This window comes from Bos grunniens, chromosome 22 (assembly GCF_055505025.1).
Source record: "Bos grunniens cultivar Pamir isolate PY7600 chromosome 22, Bosgru_T2T1.0, whole genome shotgun sequence".
Classification (NCBI taxonomy): Eukaryota; Metazoa; Chordata; class Mammalia; order Artiodactyla; family Bovidae; genus Bos; species Bos grunniens.
In genome coordinates, this window is record NC_141186.1 from 6,516,889 (window position 1) to 6,534,898 (window position 18,010).

General features: G+C 46.4%; 1 protein-coding gene across 12 annotated transcripts in view; it reads right to left on the bottom strand.

The window, feature by feature from the left end:
* The window catches only part of OSBPL10 (oxysterol binding protein like 10), a 343,446-nt gene that overhangs the window by 56,815 nt on the left and 268,621 nt on the right, over positions 1-18,010 (bottom strand). For 11 of the 12 annotated variants that reach the window (XM_086365654.1, XM_086365647.1, XM_086365644.1 and 8 more), the window contains one exon: positions 14,860-15,026. In XM_086365654.1, coding sequence (XP_086221780.1) covers positions 14,860-15,026 — 167 coding nt within the window. Of the gene's footprint in view, positions 1-14,517; positions 14,768-14,859; positions 15,027-18,010 lie in introns of those variants that run through there. The other variant, XM_086365658.1, reaches the window with a different exon arrangement.

Genomic DNA, 18,010 nt, shown 5'->3' on the forward strand with positions numbered 1-18,010 from the left:
ATTCTCCTACGTTATCTGGGTGGGTCCAGTGTAACCACAAGGATCCTTAAAAGTGGAAGAGAGAGAGGAGTATGGAAGCAGAGTCAAAGAGATGTAAGGTCCCTGGCCCTGAAGACAGAGGAAGGGGGACTTCCCTGGCGGTACAGTGGATAAGAATCCACCTGCCAATACAGGGAAAACGAGTTCCATCTCTGGTCTGGGAGATTTCACACGCCACTGGGCAACAAAACCCGAGTGCCACAACTGCTGAGACCACACAGCACAACTAGACAGTGGTCCCCGCTTGCCACCACGAGAGAAAAATCTGTGCAGCCAAAGAAAAAAATCATTTTTAAAAAAGATGGGAGAAAGAGGCCACAAGCCAAGGCAGGCAGGTGGCCTCTAGCAACTGGAAAAGCCAAGGGAACAGATTCACCCCCAGAGCCTCTCTCCAGAAAGGAATGCCATCCTGCTGACACCTGGATTTTACTCCACCAAGACCTGTATAAGACTTCTAACCTACAGAACTTGAAGATGATATATTTGTGCTTTACAAGCTGTTAAGTTTGTGGCCATGTGTTACAGCAGCAATACAAAACTAATACAGTCCACGTAATATTTCCTTTCTCTACACTCCTGACTTCCTCTGCTGAGCAAGGCTGGGGTGTGAAAGTCAGCACATCTTCCAGATGCCCAGGGAGCTGGGCCCACTCTGCAGCTGGATGGATGGTTTCAGGACTTCCTCAGTGAGGAGCCTGGCAAGATGCCTGCCTTGCAAGAAAAGTGCCTTCATAATTTCTTCAATCAGCTGGAGAAGCCATATTTGAATAAGTGGAGGACCTTTGTAAATCGGGGCCACCAGATAAATAGATACATCTGTCATCACTTACACCCAGACTATTCTTTAGGAAAATGACATAAGAGAAATGAGTCTCGTGTGAAGAACTCAAACTCGCTTAACAACAAATGCTCGGAGGGGTTTCTCAACTTGTATCTACAGCCAGGGATAAGAGAGGCAGGTCAAAGACGATCTGAACAGGGACTGACTTAGACTAATGAGTACCTACTAAGTGCGAGGGACAGAGCTGAACACTGACAAGGCATGGTCTCAACTGGTTCTCATGACGTTTCCACCAGGAAATTACTATGATCTTTACCATTGATCACTGACACACCCACGTTCTCAAAAACAGTTAATAAACGGACTGGGGTTCAATCAACTCTGCCAGCCTCCACAGAGGGGACCCTAAAACATACCGTGCTAACACCCACCCCTCTGCATTAAGGGATGGCTCAACCTGACATCAACCCTAGACCAGAATGCCTAAGAGAAGACAGAGTGCCAGCTTCGGTCCTATGATCTAGGCAGGCAAACATCTAACCTTGCCTCTCCAAAACACTCCCACAGCTCTGAGAAACTTTTTATTCATCTCCACAGCCAGACTGTCAAAAAGAGGATCTCCCCTTCTCAAGTTAATGTTCTGGCTCTTACATTCTACCGATTGTTTCTTCCAGGAATCCGCATTCTAAAAAATTTATAAACAAAGATCCTGCTTCTGTGAGATGGGCACGCTGTTGCTTTATAAAGGGCTTCTGTTAAGGCTCAGGAAGAAGCCATTATGACATCTAACCTCACTTCTCCCCTCTTCCGGTGAAGACCCACTTATTTCACAAAACAGCATCTAACATGGGTGGGTATTTTCTCATTCTGGGAATTTCTACGTAAGATTTCCTTCTAAATAAAGTTTTTAGCTCTAAAAATGCACCATAATGAAACAAAAAGGCAGGTAACCCTAAGAGCAGTCCCTTTCTCTTGCTTGCATTTCTTTTCTCACTTCAGTACAGGAAACTGGTTTCAGTCACTATAAGAAAACCTTATGTTCCCCAAAGGGGTTGTTTTTTCCCCCAGTCATATAATTTTTTAAAACAAAACTACAAGCTGGCCCTGCATTTTAGTCCACAAGCCAGTGAAAAGAAGATATTTGGTGTCTGAAACACATTTTCCAAAAAAGAATGTCATTCATGGTGGGGTCCATTTCCAGAATGACCCACAAAACTCTTTCAAACTCAGAGTGTGGATTAAATACTATACATCCGCTGTAAGATCTGATGCCTTGCAGCATTACTTAAAGGCAATCAAGTTCCATACATGGCTAATTCTCTTTCAAGGAAAGCAATTCTGATAAGATCGAGGAAAACAGATTTGGGGGCAATCTGAAGGACAGTTCTAAGGCTTTAACAACTGATACAGCATTCTCACTCAGATTTAACTTCATTTCCAAAAAAGTTATGGTTTCTTTTTCCTGCAAATGGCTGTGTGTCTGCCCCTCTTATACTTATTAGTGATGAGGTCACGGGCTGGGATTACTGTAGCCAACAGAGAGAGCCACATGTGATGGAGGACAGTCCAGTGTCTAATGAGCCAGCTGCAGATGGAGAATGGCAGAGAAGTGGGGTCAGGGTTTTGGGTAAGCGATGACTACAAATTGTTCCCAGAGGAGAAAGAAGATGGTGGTGGCCAGGTGTCACGTGACACCTGACTGCACCTGTCACCTCACAAAGCCCACCTGCTTGACCCCTGCTGCTCTAATATCTGCAGGGACAAGGAGAGCTTTGGGAACAGGACAGACAGCCAAACAGCTGAGGGTAAAGTAGGATCAAGTGTCAGAGTGGCGGTCGTTTGAGTCCTATATCCGCAGGGAGAGAAATCTACCAGGACTTAGACAATTTCATTCGCATACACACACATCATCTCTGCTCTGGTGAGCTGCTCATCTTTCATCATTACCAAAAAATTTAGAATTTAGAATTACAATACAGCACAGAGGCACTCCCTGTGCCACATGGTCCCATAATCCATCTACAAAACTCAATTTCACATCGCAAAAGGGATCCAAGAACTCATTGATTAATTCAGGCAGAGCCCGAAGTGGATGTGAGAAAAGACTTTCCTCGTTTCTTCCATAACATTGTTTTCCCAAGATCATAAATCTCTGAGCATCGACTTCCCATCTCCGGAAAGTGAACATCATCAGAGGGGGCACATAAATCACCCTGGGAAGAGTTATTCATCGTGGGCAAATAAAAATGTAAGCCGGGCAGATGGTGGAGAGCTTCTTTCTGCTGGGAGCACTTCACAGGGCAAGGCGGGCCAGGGGGAAAGCGGAGGGAGTTGTGAAATTTGGGGCCACCTGGCTAGGAAGAGAATAAATAAACCCGAAACAACAGGACACTAAAAATAAGCATACCACCTGCATACACTCGCTTCCACTCTTCACGTCTGGTTCAGGTCAGGCTTTCCCTCTTTGTGGCCACAGGACTGGCAGGAAGGCAAAGAGGAGGAGGAGGGAGGGGAGAAGCGGGGGATGAGGAGGGGGCAGTGGAGAGGAGGAGAGGAGGGGTGGAGAGAGGGAGAAGCGGGAGGGGAGAAGGGGGGAAACCCACACGAAACACTGCATAATTCTAAGCCCTTTTCATTCACCAGTTTCAAAGTGCTTAATCCTTTGGGGGCTGCTGCAGGACGGAAGAGATTATACCACTTGGTGCTGATTTTTTTCATACAGCTCCAGCTCACAACTGGCAAATGCACGGCGGCTGCATCCCCAGCACTCCAGTGGGTGTTTATGTCACAAAGCCACAGTGGACTGGGGGGAGGGGAGGGGGGAGGCCAGCCACAGACCAGCTCGTTCCAGGGCTGCACCCGCTGGTTCAAGCCCCAGACACACCCTAGCAGCCCCTAAGGAGGTGTGGCTGGGGACCTCCTAGTGTATTCCACCTGCTCTCATGAAAGCAACACCAGCCAAGAAAACAAAACTTTATTATCACCCACTAGAAGGGAGAGGAGAAAAAAGGAAAAGGAATGAAGGGAGGAACAAATCCTTGAAAAAGTAACAAAAAATTCCCCCAAAGCTGCTCAGGAAATGACACTGCTGCATCTGGTAGCCTCTGAGAGCTCATCAGTGCAGCCAGAGTCCAGGCTCAAGCAGCCCTTGGAATACGCACACAGAGCTTAGGTTGTGTGTGATGGTTATGTTTGCTGTTGATTGTTAAGAGGACAGAAAAACTTTTTCTTTTTTTTTTTTTTACAGACAGGAGCTCTCGGGAGGAACAGCCATGGGAGGAACAGCAATCAGATCCTATGAGGGCACCACCAAATGCCATGCGGCTCACACATGGTCATTTTAACTGCCACGGGCCACAGGCAGACCACAGCCCCAGACCCCAGAACCTTCACAGTGTTGGCAAACTAACCTGGAAACATCACTGAGCTAAAAACCATCTCTCCTGCTTCTAATCTCAAGGTATAAAGAGAGAAAAATAATTGTGACTATTGTGAGAAAAGCATGGAGTTAATAAGCTGAGTGTCTTAGCTTGGGCAAACAAAAGTCCATAGACTGGGTTGGGTTAAACAATAGGAGTTTATTTTCTCACAGTTCTAGAGGCTGGAAGTCCAAGATGAGGGGGCCAGCACGGCTGGGTTCTGAAGAAGGCTCTCTTCTTGGTTTGCAGACGGCTGCCTTCCGCTGCGTCCTCCCAGGGTGGAGTCAGAGAGAGTCCTCTTGGGTTAGGGCTCCACCCACATGACCTCACTTAACCTTAACTGCTTCCTAAGGACTCTCAGATACAGTCTGTAACTCTCAGATACAGTCCTACTAGGGGTTAGGTCTTCAACATATGAACTTGTAGGGAGGGTTGGTATATGATTTAGCTCATGCGTACTAAGTTACTTTAGTCATGTCCAACTCTTTGCAACCCTATGGATCGTAGCACACCAGGCTCCTCTGTCCGTGGGATTGTCCAGGCAAAAATACTGGAGTGGGTTGCCATGCCTTCCTCCAGGGGATCTTCCCAACCCAGGGATCAAACCTGCACCTCTTAAGTCTCTTGCATTGGCCACCTGGGTATGACTTAGCTCACAGTACTGAGCTATGAAATCTGCTAAAGTAAGGAGTCTTCCATTCAACGTCCACCACATAGCAGCTCAATTAGTGTTTGATGAACAAACAAATAACCAAGAAGATGAATAATTACTATCTTACTCTATTGGGACACAGAGCAAACTTATGAGGGAAGGATCTTTTTTCAACACAATCAACAATCTGGATCCTTCTGATTTCTAAGTCCTGAGGGTCTGGTAACTAGGAGGCATATCTTCTACATTTGCAGAGTGGGTGGACTGCTGTCTCTGCAGACCTACAGCCAGAAGAGGAGAAGAAAAAATCCAGATGATTAAAACCCACTGCTCATTCCTATAATGTCAGGACCTAAATTGGAATGCCCTGCATGGATCTTCTGAAAAGGTCATAATAAGAGTTCCACATATCACCACCATCATCTAGTATGTGTTGGACAGGTCAAGGCCCATCACGAGAAATGGACTAATGAGTAGGCGAGCCTTCTGTTTAGGGAGGCCAGGACACTGGTCATTAATGAATTTCTTATTACAGCAGCATTCATAACTCACGTGCCACTCTGCAGGTTAGACTTACTTTTTTTTTAGGTTTTTGGCCATGCTGCATGGCATGTGAGATCTCAGTTTCATGGTCAGGGATGGAACCCATGCCTCCTGCATTGGGAGCACAAAGTCTCAACCGCTAGACCGCCAGGGAAGTCCCTAGACTTACTTCTATTGGAGCATCCAGACTCCTAGAGAGAGCAAGGGACAGAGATGAGGACAGGGAGAAACGCCCTCAGCACATGAACAGTGCAGACGGACCTTTCACTCACATTCACTCATCAAAGCATTGGGCCTATGAGATGAAATGGTAGGGCTGGAAAAGTCTTGTGGAAGCTGCAGATGAGTGCTGTAGGAAGAAAACCCGCTTGGGGCAGGTTTGGGGGGTCCAGTCACACCATCTCCATACCCCAAGGCTATCCCCACTTCTCCCCTGCTAATGGGGACCCAGTGTGGGGCCACCTAGGACTCAAGATTCACTGTGATTCAGCACCCTCCTCCACAGCCAGGGAGGGTGACTGATCACTCTAAAGCAGTCATGGAAACCCAGTTGCCAGGCTCGAGTTATAGGTCCTGGGTGGGGCCCCGGGGGGATCTAGTTCTGGTTGGGACATACAGGAGAAGTGTGCTGGGGCCTTCCCTTCCCACATGGAGCATCCTGGGAGAGCCTTCATCTCGTCCCACATTCTAAAGGAATGCCATGGGTTTCTGATGCTTGGGGCTGCAGCTGGCACACCGCCACCATGACAAGCGTGGGGACGAAAAACCGACTCAAGAATAGTGGAAGAAACCAGTTTTTATTTTATTTTTTTTAAATAGAGGTAACTGATGTTTTGCATCATAAAGGACTCACAAGATCTACTCTCATAACAAATGCTGAAGTGTACAGTACGGTCGGTGTTAGTTACACGCACACGGCTGCACAGCAGCCCTCCAAACCCTTCATCTCGTACAACGGGAACTCTCCACTCACTGGAGAACACTCTTCATCCCCCTCTACCCCGGCACCATCATCCTACTTCCTGTTTCTACGCATCTGATAACTTCAGATGCTTCCTATGAGTGGAATCATGTATTTGTGCTTCTGTGACTGGCATATTTCACTTAGCGTAACGTCCTGAAGGCTCGCCCCTTTTTTGAGACTGACTAACAACCCATCGTATCATACACCACAGTCTTTGTTCATTCATCCACTTAGGCTGTTCCCACCTTGTGTGGCTATTCAGGAACAAAGCTGAAATAAACGAACACTGGAGTGTAAACATCTCAAGATCCGGATGGCAATGCCTCTGGATAAAGATACACAGCAGGACTGCTGGATCAGGCAGTAGTTCGGTTTTAGTTTTTTGTTTCTGAGGAACCTGCATACCATTTTCTAACAGCCCGTATCTTCAAGGGCATCAGGACTGACTGCAACAAACCCATGACCGCTATCAGCAGAAGTCCAATTGTGGGAGAAAATTAAACGGTGTTACTGCTTGAGCTTCTAATTGGGTTCTCTGTTATTTGCAGTTGAAGATTCCTTCTGGACACAGGAAATGGTGTGGTCTATAGGAAAGGGCATTGGCTGGGGATAAAGAAGTCCAGACTTCTACCTTGCCTTTACTGCTCACCAGTCCTGTGATTCTTCACGACTTCTACCTTGCCTTCACTGCTCACCAGTCCTGTGACTCTTCACAAGCCAGTCACTCCCTCCAGTCTGGGGAGTAGCCACTGGACCCCTAAAGACTATTTTAAGATTTAGGGATTCAAAGGCATGGTTCACAGAGGAAAAAAGTGTTCTACAGGATCTGGAAAGTTTGATGCAATTAAACTCTCTGACTAAGGAAGGAGAGTGGGGTAGAAAACAGGTAATCGTGTCACCCGTGAACTTTCTTGTTACAAAGTCTGGACATGATCGACAACATTTCCTACAGAGCAACCATTAAACTTTGTGGACCTATCACAGAAATCACAAAAGCAATTTTCCACCATTATAATGATGGGTTAGCTGTCTCACTCCCTGGTCAAACAGTTGCTAACAAACAAATGTGTGTCAAATATTTTGAACAAATCTTCAAGGTTGAAAATGTATGCTAAAAGAATTAACCAGGACTTCCCTGATGGTCCGGTGGTTAAGAATCTGTGTACTAGTGCAGGGGACACAGGTTTGATCTTGGTCTGGGAACATCCCACATGCCATGAGGCAACTGAGCCCATGAGCTGAAACCACTGAAGCCTGCACTCTAGAGCCCACGCTCTGCAACGAGAAGCCCCTGCGATGAGAAGCCCACACACCCCCCTGCATCAGAGAGCAGTCCCCAGTTACCACAACTAGAGAAAGCCCAGGACAGCAACAAAGAGCCAGCACAGCCACCAATAATAGCTTAGTTACAAAAAATCATCCAAATGATCAAAATAGCATACCACCTTACCTTGAAAAATCTATCACCGTCCCATGCCTTATCCTTATGCTCAAATCTACACACACCTATACACTGATGCGTTGTGGAGGTGAGGCATGAAACACCACCAAAATGGCTTGAGATTGGACTGGCCAGGCTTCAACTTGAATTTCAGAGTATTTCAAAACTGACAGCCTTCTATGTTGAGTGAGTGGTTCAAAAGTTCTGGGCTAAAAATGACAATTCAACCAAGGGCATGAAAATTCTTCTTGAGGCAACATTCAGCTACATCTTTTATATCTGTCTCCTCCCCTCATTGGTAAGACAATCCCCTCCACTGGAGAAGGAGGGATTATGACATAAGCACTTGAAAATTCAATTCTGCCATTTTCTAACCAAAGCCCACTTAGCTAATTTATATGCTGATCCAGTCCGTAGTAGGGACATTAGGAGAAGTCTTTCTGAACCTGCTAGACTTGGAGGATGCAGGGCATATGGTCTCTTGATGGCAGTGCTGACACTTCGATGCAGATGATTCACCAAGCAAAGTGTTCTAATGAAACAGTCAACCCAGGGTTGACAGGAGCTGACAGCGTGTTCCTAAGACATGGCATCAGGACTTTCTGCTGAAGGTACCCATGCATGTGTGCTAAGTCGCTTCAGTCATGTCCGACTTTGTGACCCTGTGGACTGTAGCCCACCAGGCTCCTCTGTCCGTGGGATTCCCCAGGGAAGAATACTGGCATGGGTTCCCATGCCCTCCTCCAGGGGATCTTCCTGACCCAGAGACTGGACCCAAGTCTTTTATGTCTCCTGCATTGGCAGGTGGGTTCTTTACCACCAGCAGTACCTGGGAAGCCAAAGGGGAGGGATTAACGAGAAGACTCCCCAGTTTCTCTCCAGGCCAGGGGTAGGTGTCTGGGCACCAAATAAACACCTCCAGTGATTAACACAACACACGTTATGCCCAACAAAGGAAGCCAGACTCATGAATACAGACTGCATGACTCCATTTAGATGGGTGTTCTGAAAAAGGAAAAACTACGTGGAAAGAAGACAGGTGAGTGCTCACCAGGGACCAGAGGACAAGTTAAACATACAGGAACCCAAGGGAATCCTGGAAAGTGATGGAACTGCTCTAACAAATCAAAGGACAGAAGTGATAAAACTGCATTTTTAAAGGGCTGAGTTTTATTATTTATGAATTATACCTCTATAAACCTGACTTTTAGGACAAATGAGGGGTTTTACCCCTCAGATATATTGTCTAGAACAGTGGTCCCCAATCTTTTTGGCACCAGGGGCCAGATCCATGAAGACAATTTTTCCATGGACCGGGGGTTGGGGTGGAGGTGGGAGATGGTTTCAGGATGATTCCAGAGCACTACATTTATTGTTATTACATCAGCTCCACCTCAGATCATCAGGCACTAGATCCTAGAGGCTGGGGACCCCTGCTCTAGAAAGATGGGTCAACATCCAGGATTGCCCCCATGCCATCCTCTGCTTCCTTATTTCAACAACAGCCCGACCAGTCCAGATCCAGTGCTGGGAATGGAAACCACTTCAGGTGTTTTGACCAGGAAGGGATGTGATACGGGAATTGGGCATGTACAGTATCACTGGTCTGGAGGAACATAAATCCCTCTTAGGCTTTTTAACTCAAGAGCCAGCACTGCAGGCGGCCCTGACCCCAGCATCTGGCTGCTGCTGCTGCGGCTTCAGCAGCCTCTCCCGCCAGTGCAGCAGGGGGACTGAACAGAGCTCTGCCACTGCACCTGCCTCTGAACACATCCCTTCATGACCCTGTCCACCAGTTACACCAGCAGAAGGAATATGGGCCCCATCTCAGCTTCTAGCTCCCACACAAACGCTCTGAGGAAACCGTCATGTGTTTAGAGACCTTGCTGTGAAAAAGCAAAGGACCTGGGGACCTGGATTTGAGCTGGTGGGTTTTCAGTCCAGAGGGTGGATAAAAGTCAAGAGCACCAGGCCCAACATCTCCCCTTCTCCTGTCCTAAAACAAGCTGTGCTTCAACAAAGAAAGCGCAACCAAAACCTTTTTCTGTCTAAACTTAACATTTCAAACACGTTAGGAGAGTTGAATTATCGTTCTACTAACAGGGGAAACCAAGATCCTAACTCGCTTCATTATGTGAGAGTATTTCATTTTCACATTTAGTTAGTTCCAGCCCCAGCAGAATAAAATTTTGAGATTTGATAACAAGGCCAACCACGACTTTCTTGTAACTCACATTATTAAATACACACTGCTTTCTGAGTTCTGTTCTGTTGAGAATGAAACAGACTGAGCTTGAAAATGCATTCATTTTCTAGATATGTGTAAGTTGTTTTATGGTAAGCCAGAACCAGGAGAGGGGAGTGTGAAATTGTGATGTAGGGTAAGAAATGTACATTTGCTTTTTGTCTCTATTTCTGGCACAGAGTTCCTCAAACCCTCAGAATTTCCTAAGAAATGAGAGCTTTAAATGTGTCATTTGTTATGTTAGTGAGTGACTTTTGTAAGCCCCTGGTCGCCTAAGGATGGGAGATGGTTGTCCGTGGGGCTGACGCCCTGTGATGAGAGGCTTGGAGTTTTCAGTCCCACTCCCTTGTCTCCGGGGAGGGGAGAGGAGCTGGAGGTGCTTTAATCACTGGAGAATCATCAGTGGCCAAGAATGTCTTTACTCTTGCCTATGCAATGAGACCTCCATAAAACCCCTAAAGAACAGGGTTCAGAGAACATCCTGGTTGTGAATAGGTGGGGTGCAGGGAGGCGGAGGTACACTCAGAGAGGGCAGCAAAGCTCCAAGCTCCTCCCTACAGACCTTGCCCTGAGCTTTTCTTCCTTCCATTTCTGAATGACATCCTTCTGTAGGAAACTGGTAAATGTTTCTGAGTTCTGTGAGCCCCTCTAGCAAATCAATCACACCTGAGAGAAGGGCCGGACTCCGCAATCCATAGCCAGTTGGTCAGAAGCACAGATGACAACCTGGGCTTGTGACTGGCATCTGGCGGAAGGCGGGGCTCGTCCTGCAGTCTGAGCCCTTCCCCTGTGCGATCTGGCGCCCCCTCCAGGTGGACAGCGTCAGAACTGAGTTAACTTGGAGGATGCCCAGTCTGTGTCTGATGGGAATTGGATTGATGAGTTAATTGCTTGATGCCATAAAAAGACACAAACAGGGACTTTCGTGGAGGTCCAGAGATCCCACACTTCCACTGCAGAGGGCATGGGTTCAATCCCTAGTGGGGGAATAAAGATCCCGAGTACCATACAACATGGCCAAAAAATAATAAAACAAACACCATAAATATACATCAGAGTGTTTATATCCTAATTTACGCTCCTAAAGACCTAACATGATCACAACAATAAGCCAGAAGAACGTATTTGTCTAAAGCATCACAATAGCTACAATTCCTAGTCTCCCAATGACCACCCAGTTAGTAACTATATTCTCAATATCATAAGGGATAAGGAACATTCTCATAAGGAACTTTTTAGCCTTCAGGAATTTCACCTCACTTCTTCTGGGGTTATTTCTCCAAAATTATACAAAAGGGAGACAATGAAAACACTCTCCTTTTTCTGACAAGAAAACTATTGGGTGGCTGATGCTAGCTTCTTCAATTCTTACAACAAGAACAACAAAAAAGACAAAGCACAATGGCCTAAAATAAAAATAGCGTCCAACCAACACTAGCTGTTTGGGTTGCAAAAATCATCTGCTAGCGGTATCACTGGAAAAAATGAGGGAAGGCTTTGCAAAAGAACTCTTAATCCTTCCTTCTCAGAAAACCATCACACCCACATCACAAGCCGTAAGTCTTGCCTGCCGTAAGGGATTACCAGACAGGATCTCCTACTGGGCCCACAAAAGGAATAAGGGCAAAAATGACAAGAAATTAATGACTGTCCCTAACTTCAGGGGGAAAAGCTCTCCTTAGTGTTTCTCCTTCAGGGTCTATTTAAGTTGAACTTCGGAGCTAGTTATTTCATATGGATAATGATATACTATCGTCTGCCTGTGCTACTGACCAGAAAGCAAAGTGGGCAATAACTTTATGTTTAAAAAAAAAAACCCAGATCTCTCAAACTTTGGAGTTACAGGAAGCACCCATGGGAAAGCAGCACAGATACAAGGAAGAACTCAGAATGCGGAATACCAGCAGCCCTGATAGTCAGCTTATTAGGTTACTAAACAGACATTTCTCCTAGAACACAGAGATGGCCAACAGGAACAAGAAAAGATGCTCAAGGCCACTAATTATTCAGTTCAGTCACTCAGTCGTGTCTGACTCTTGTCGACCCCGTGGACGCCAGGCCTCCCTGTAAATCATCAACTCATGGAGTTCACCCAAACTCATGTCCACTGAGTCGGTGATGCCACCCAACCATCTCATCCTCTGTCAGCCCCTTCTCCTCCTGCCCTCAATCTTTCCCAGCGTTAGGCTCTTTTCAGATGAGTCAACTCTTCGCATGAGGTGGCCAAAGTATTGGAGCTTCAGCTTCAGCATCAGTCCTTCCAATGAACACCCAGGACTGATCTCCTTTAGGATGGAGTGGTTGGATCTCCTTGCAGTCCAAGGGATTCTCAAGAGTCTTTTCCAATACCACCGTTTAAAAGCATCAATTCTTTGGTGCTCAGCTTTCTTTATAGTCCAATTCCCACATCCATACATGACCACTGGAAAAACCATAGCCTTGACGAGACGGACCTTTATTGACAAAGTAATGTCTCTGCTTTTTAATATGCTGTCTAGGTTGGTCATAATTTTCCTTCCAAGGAGTAAGCTAATGATTAAAGAAATGCAAATCAAAACTGCCACAAAGTACTACCTCACACTGGTCAGAATGGCTATCTTTAAAAAGTCTACAAGTAACAAATGTTAGAGAAGATGTAGAGAAAAGGGAACCCTCCTACACTGTTGTTTGGAATGTACGCTGCTGCAGTTACAGTGAAAAACACTACAGAGGTGCCTCAGAAAAAACTGAACACAAAATGACCACATGATCCAGCCATCTCACTCCTGGGCATATATCCAGACACGGCTCTAATTCAAATACCTGCACCCCAGTGTTCATGGAAACAGCCTAAATACCCACTGACAGATGAATGCAGAAGGAATACACACACCACAGACACACACACACACGTGTGTGTGTGTGTAATAATCTCTAGCTGCATCCAGGTTGCTCATTCGTTAAGGCTGACTAGTATTCCATTATATATATAATTATAATTATATATATATACACACAACTAGAGATTATTACATTAAGTGAAGTAAGTCAGAAGGAGAAAGACAAATACCATACGATATCACCTACCTGTGGAATCTAAAATATGATACAAATGAACCTATCACAAACAGACTCATGGACACAGAGAACAGACTTGTAGGTGGCAAGGCGGGGGGGACTGGGAACTGAGAGATTGGGAGGTTGAGGTTAGCAGATGCAAACTCTTTTATGGAATGGATAGCCAGCAAGATCCTACTGTATGGCACAAGGGTCTACTGATATATTCAACAGCCTGTGATAAACCATAATGGAAAAGAATATTTTAAAAAAGAATTATGTATAACTGAATCACTTTGCTGTACAGCACAAATTAACACAGTATAAATCAACTAGACTTCAATAAATAAATTTTCTTTTAAAGCCTATTAGATGACAGTCTCTGCTAGGATTTCCGTGATGCTGCTGTGCACAGGATTTAAACAATTATTTCTGAAGATCTAAGAATTTCTCTTTTCACTTCTTTCTAGAGCAAGTTTTAAGTATGTGTATTATGGTGTGAAGTCCCAAAGCTTCTTTCCCAATGGAATGGAAGGGACTGGAGTTCTCAGCCCCTTAGCAGCGAAGTACCCCTCCTCAAACGTGACCCCACCCAAGGCTCTCAAAAGAGCTACCCAACACCAAGCTCCAATCAACTTCTCGGTTGCCAACTTACCTTGCAAGGCAACTACATGTCAGCTGCAAGTGTTCCCTACCTGAAACTTGGTGCATGGCTAGGCAGAGGCCTTTCAAAACCTCACACCCCCTATCATTTCATACTCTGTGAAGTCACCTTACAGATGCTGATGAAATGCTCTGTGGGCAGGCTAACCCTGCCTCTGGAAGGCCTAGGCCCTTTAGTCACCCTCGGAGAAAAGAACCACGTGAAGCTGGGAGGAAAATGCCAATGGAGAACCAACACCATCTGATCCAAGACGCTGCTTTGGGGCTTGCACCCTTACAAAATAGATCTTGTTCTATAATTCTGTAGCCGAAGTGATTTCAACTAAAACGAAGAACCACCTCTAACATGTGGTTACAGTAGGTCCCAGCCCAGTTCACGAGATCACGTCAACAGGAAACGTGCATGCAAAGAAACAGGGAAACAGAAATTCACTCGTGACACAGGAGAAATGAACCAAAGGCAGGCTGCATTGGCTTCTCTCCAGCTGCCACTCAGAGGCGCCATCAGTCAAGGGGCATCGTGCAGGCAGATCACAGGCCCCGGGGAGCCTGTGGGGGTCTGGCTGGCCGCTAGGGTCGACAGAGCTGCTCGTCCCTGGACCTGAGCTGCAGTGCAGCACCTGGAAGAGCCCCAGCCACTGCCCGTGGGCTCGCCCGGTTCTGTAGCATGCAGGGAGTGAGAGTGGGAGGCAGGTGCTCACGGTATTAGCACAACCAATACAAAGAAGCCGCTATTTTAGGGGAGTGATATAATATATTGTAACTGCTCCCATCGTGTCAACAGGCGTCACGTCAGTGGGTGCGTTAGAATCTCTCCTGCTCAATATGAAAATAACTTCCATTTCAATGAAAATAGGAGATTCCCCATAGGTTGCATCATAATTCGCCCACGGCAGCTGCCAGGCAGGAGAACAGGCGTGCTCGGGGGTGATTTTGTCTCCCCGAGGGATGCTTCCATTTTATCATTGGTCTCCTCTTAAAATCCTGAGATGAGCAAGTTACAAATATAATTACTCTCTTTCCCAGCAAGCACTAACAAAAGCCATATGCGGTGCTAGAGAGGACAGGCGGCTCACCTCTGGCTCTGGCTCTGGCTCTGGCGGGAAGGCTTGCTCGTCCTCCGTGGAGTTGGGTAAAATGGCCCAGGTGATGCTGGCGCTGGCTGATGGCAAGGAGCCAAGTGTCCCATTTTTCAGCTGCTCTGTGGAGTGCGACTTGGGCCCGTGCCATCCCAGGATGCTTTCTGAAATAAAGACCGAGGATGATGCCAAGCATTTTCCAAATCCAACATTTAGAGGTCAAGAGGAATCACACTAGATAAGAAGTCCAACATGAAGTGGGCCCAGCTTTAAGTGGACGGTGGTGGATTTCAGTTGATTCAGTAGACTGAAGTGTAGATTCAGATCATCTATTCATAAACGGGTCTCTGCAAAATGGCCATATCAGAATCACCATAGGCTGTGTCTCTCTCTATTCTTGGACAAAAACAAGTCTGCCACATCTCCTTAAGGGTGTTTTTATTAAATATAAAAAATTTTTTTAATCTGTTTAAAAATACTTTAAAATATTTACAATAAAAAACCAAAAGTCGAGGACTCCCCTGGCGGTCCCGTAGTTCCCAAAGCAGGGGGCATAAGTTCAATCCCTGGTCAGGAAAGATCCCGCATGACGTGGGCAAAAAATAAAAACAACGTAGAATTTTATCAGACACAGGCTGCTCACAATGCAGTTTGAGTGCAATCTGATGACCAGAGCTGAGAAAAGACATCTGCAGTGTGATGACGTCACAAGCCCACAGCCATTAGATGCAGCCAGCGTGGCAGAAGTCAAGAAGCCACATCACTGAAGACAGATGTGGTCATGCCATTATAGCAAAAAACACTTTTGGGGTTACCAGATTGGTGTTTATAAAATGTTTATTTTCTTTCTCTCTTTATTTGGCCATGCCACGTGGCTTGCAGGATCTTAGTGCCATTATCAGGGATTGAACCCAGGCCTCCAGCAGCAGAATCAAGAGTCCTAACCACTGGACTGCCAGGGAACTCCCTATAAAGCATTTTTCTAATCTTCCCTAGATCCTTGAGAACAACAAGAAAACCTTTCTAACTCTAATACTAACCTTTGTAAGCATGTATGCTCAGTTGGGCCTCTTTGCGACCCCACGGACTGTAGACTGTCAGGCTCCTCTGTCCCTGGGATTCTCCAGGCAAGAGTATTGGAGTGGGTTGCCATGCCCTCCTCCAGGGGGTTTTCCTGACCCAGGGATGGAACTCGGGTTTCCTGTGGCTCCTGCACTAGCAGGCGGGTTCCTTAAGCACTGAGCCACCGAGGCATCGCCGACCTTTCTAAGAGTCATGGGTTACTGTAGAATAGTTGTATATGCTTCCTAAGGGGACAGGAAGTAACCGGAGGCAGATTTCTACACCCCACCGCAGTCCTGCCGTTAGAAAAAGAACTGGCCTCACACTCAGCTGAATCTGGGGATTCCGTCCTCAGCCTGAGAGCAGGAGTGAGTAAGGGAAGGTTGGCTCAACTGCCTCACATGAACGAGAACTCAGTCGCCCTTCAGTGCTCAGACGCTGCCCGCCATCTGCTCTTCTCCCTCTGCTGTTCACAATGCCCAAGCAAGGCTATGTTTTTTCAAGCTCTTCAAAGTAATGAGAGTCTTGGTGGGCACTATTTCCCTGCTAAGACTGACATCCTTCATTCATCTACCTGGTGGAGGAGGTCTCCCACATAAATCCAGGGATCGACTCAACCATCACTCACTCAGAGAGGCCCCCTGCCCAGGACCATGGCGGCCAAGGCAGCACGCCGCAGGCTCCCCTCCATCCCGATAGTTGTTTTACTGTCTTCCGGCTCTGGAAAAGACCCTGATGCTGGGAAAGATTGAAGGTAGGAGAAGGAGACAACAGAGGATGAGATGGTTGGATGGCATCACCAACTCAATGGACATGAGTTTGAGAAGCTCCAGGCAATGGCCGGGCATGCTGCAGTCCATGGGGTCACAAAGAGTTGGACACAACCGAGCGACTGAACTGAACTCACTCTGTTCATTCGTTTACTGTCTGCCTTCCTCTTCTCCCTAAAAACTCAGCAAAGACCAGGACAGGAAGGGAGGTGGCAATGCATGCTGGGAAATGTAGTTTTTTGTACATTCTACAGATTCTGAGCATTAAAGCCCAGTGAGTGAGGACAGGAGAGAAGCCCACCTCAGACCAACCAGTCCAGCTGCTCTGATCCCCAGTCACTGGTTTGGGAGTCTGGATAGGCCTACATTGTGTGAGGATACAGGGGGGAAATTCTAACAGAGTGAATGATAAAGGCTGTATAAATTGATCAATTCTGCACTGAAGATGGGTAGTGGGGGCCGCTGCACCCTCATTTTCCTTCCTCTCAGCCCCAACCCTTCCCAAAGCCGAAACCAAAGCAAAGGCCTTGAAGGCCAAGGAAGCAGCGTTGAAAGGCATCCACGGCCATAAAATGAAAAAAGAAGATCCATACATTACTCATCTTCCAGTGGCCCGAAACACTGTGGCTCAGGAGGGAGCCCACATATCCCCAGAAGAGTGCCCCTGGGGGAAACATAGACCACTATGCCATCAAGTTCCCCCTCAACCAGCAAGTCAGCCACGAAGATAACAGAAGACACAACACAACTGGTGTTCACTGTGGATGTCAAGGTCAACCAGGACCAGAGTAAACAGGCTGTGAAGACGTTCTATGACATCAACATGGCCAAGGTCAACACCCTCATCAGGCCTGAGGGAGGGAAGAAGGCATATGTCCAATTGGCTCCTGACTATGATGCTTCGGATGCTGCCAATAAAATTGGGATCATCTAAACTGAGTGCAGCTGGCTAATTCTAAAGTTTCCACTGTTTTTTTTGTTTGTTTGTTTTTAAAGGATTCTACAGTGCTTGAGAAAAGAAACAGTATCCTGAGAAGGATACTCAGAAGGCTGAGAGGAACAATATATCTCTGAAATTCACTCTAATGGTAAGGTGTCAGAGAAAACATCAGGAGAGGTGTCTCCTTGAAACAATACAAAATAAAGTAACCACTATGAAACAAGAACACAGAGCCAGGAGAAGAAAACAGGCTGAGGTGAAGAAAGAGATGGAGGCAGGAAGGAATTATTATGAGGAAATGAAGCCATAATGTTGGCTTAATTAGCAGAATTAAGGTTTCAGTATTGAAACAAGGTTAAAACTGAATCAACTGTGT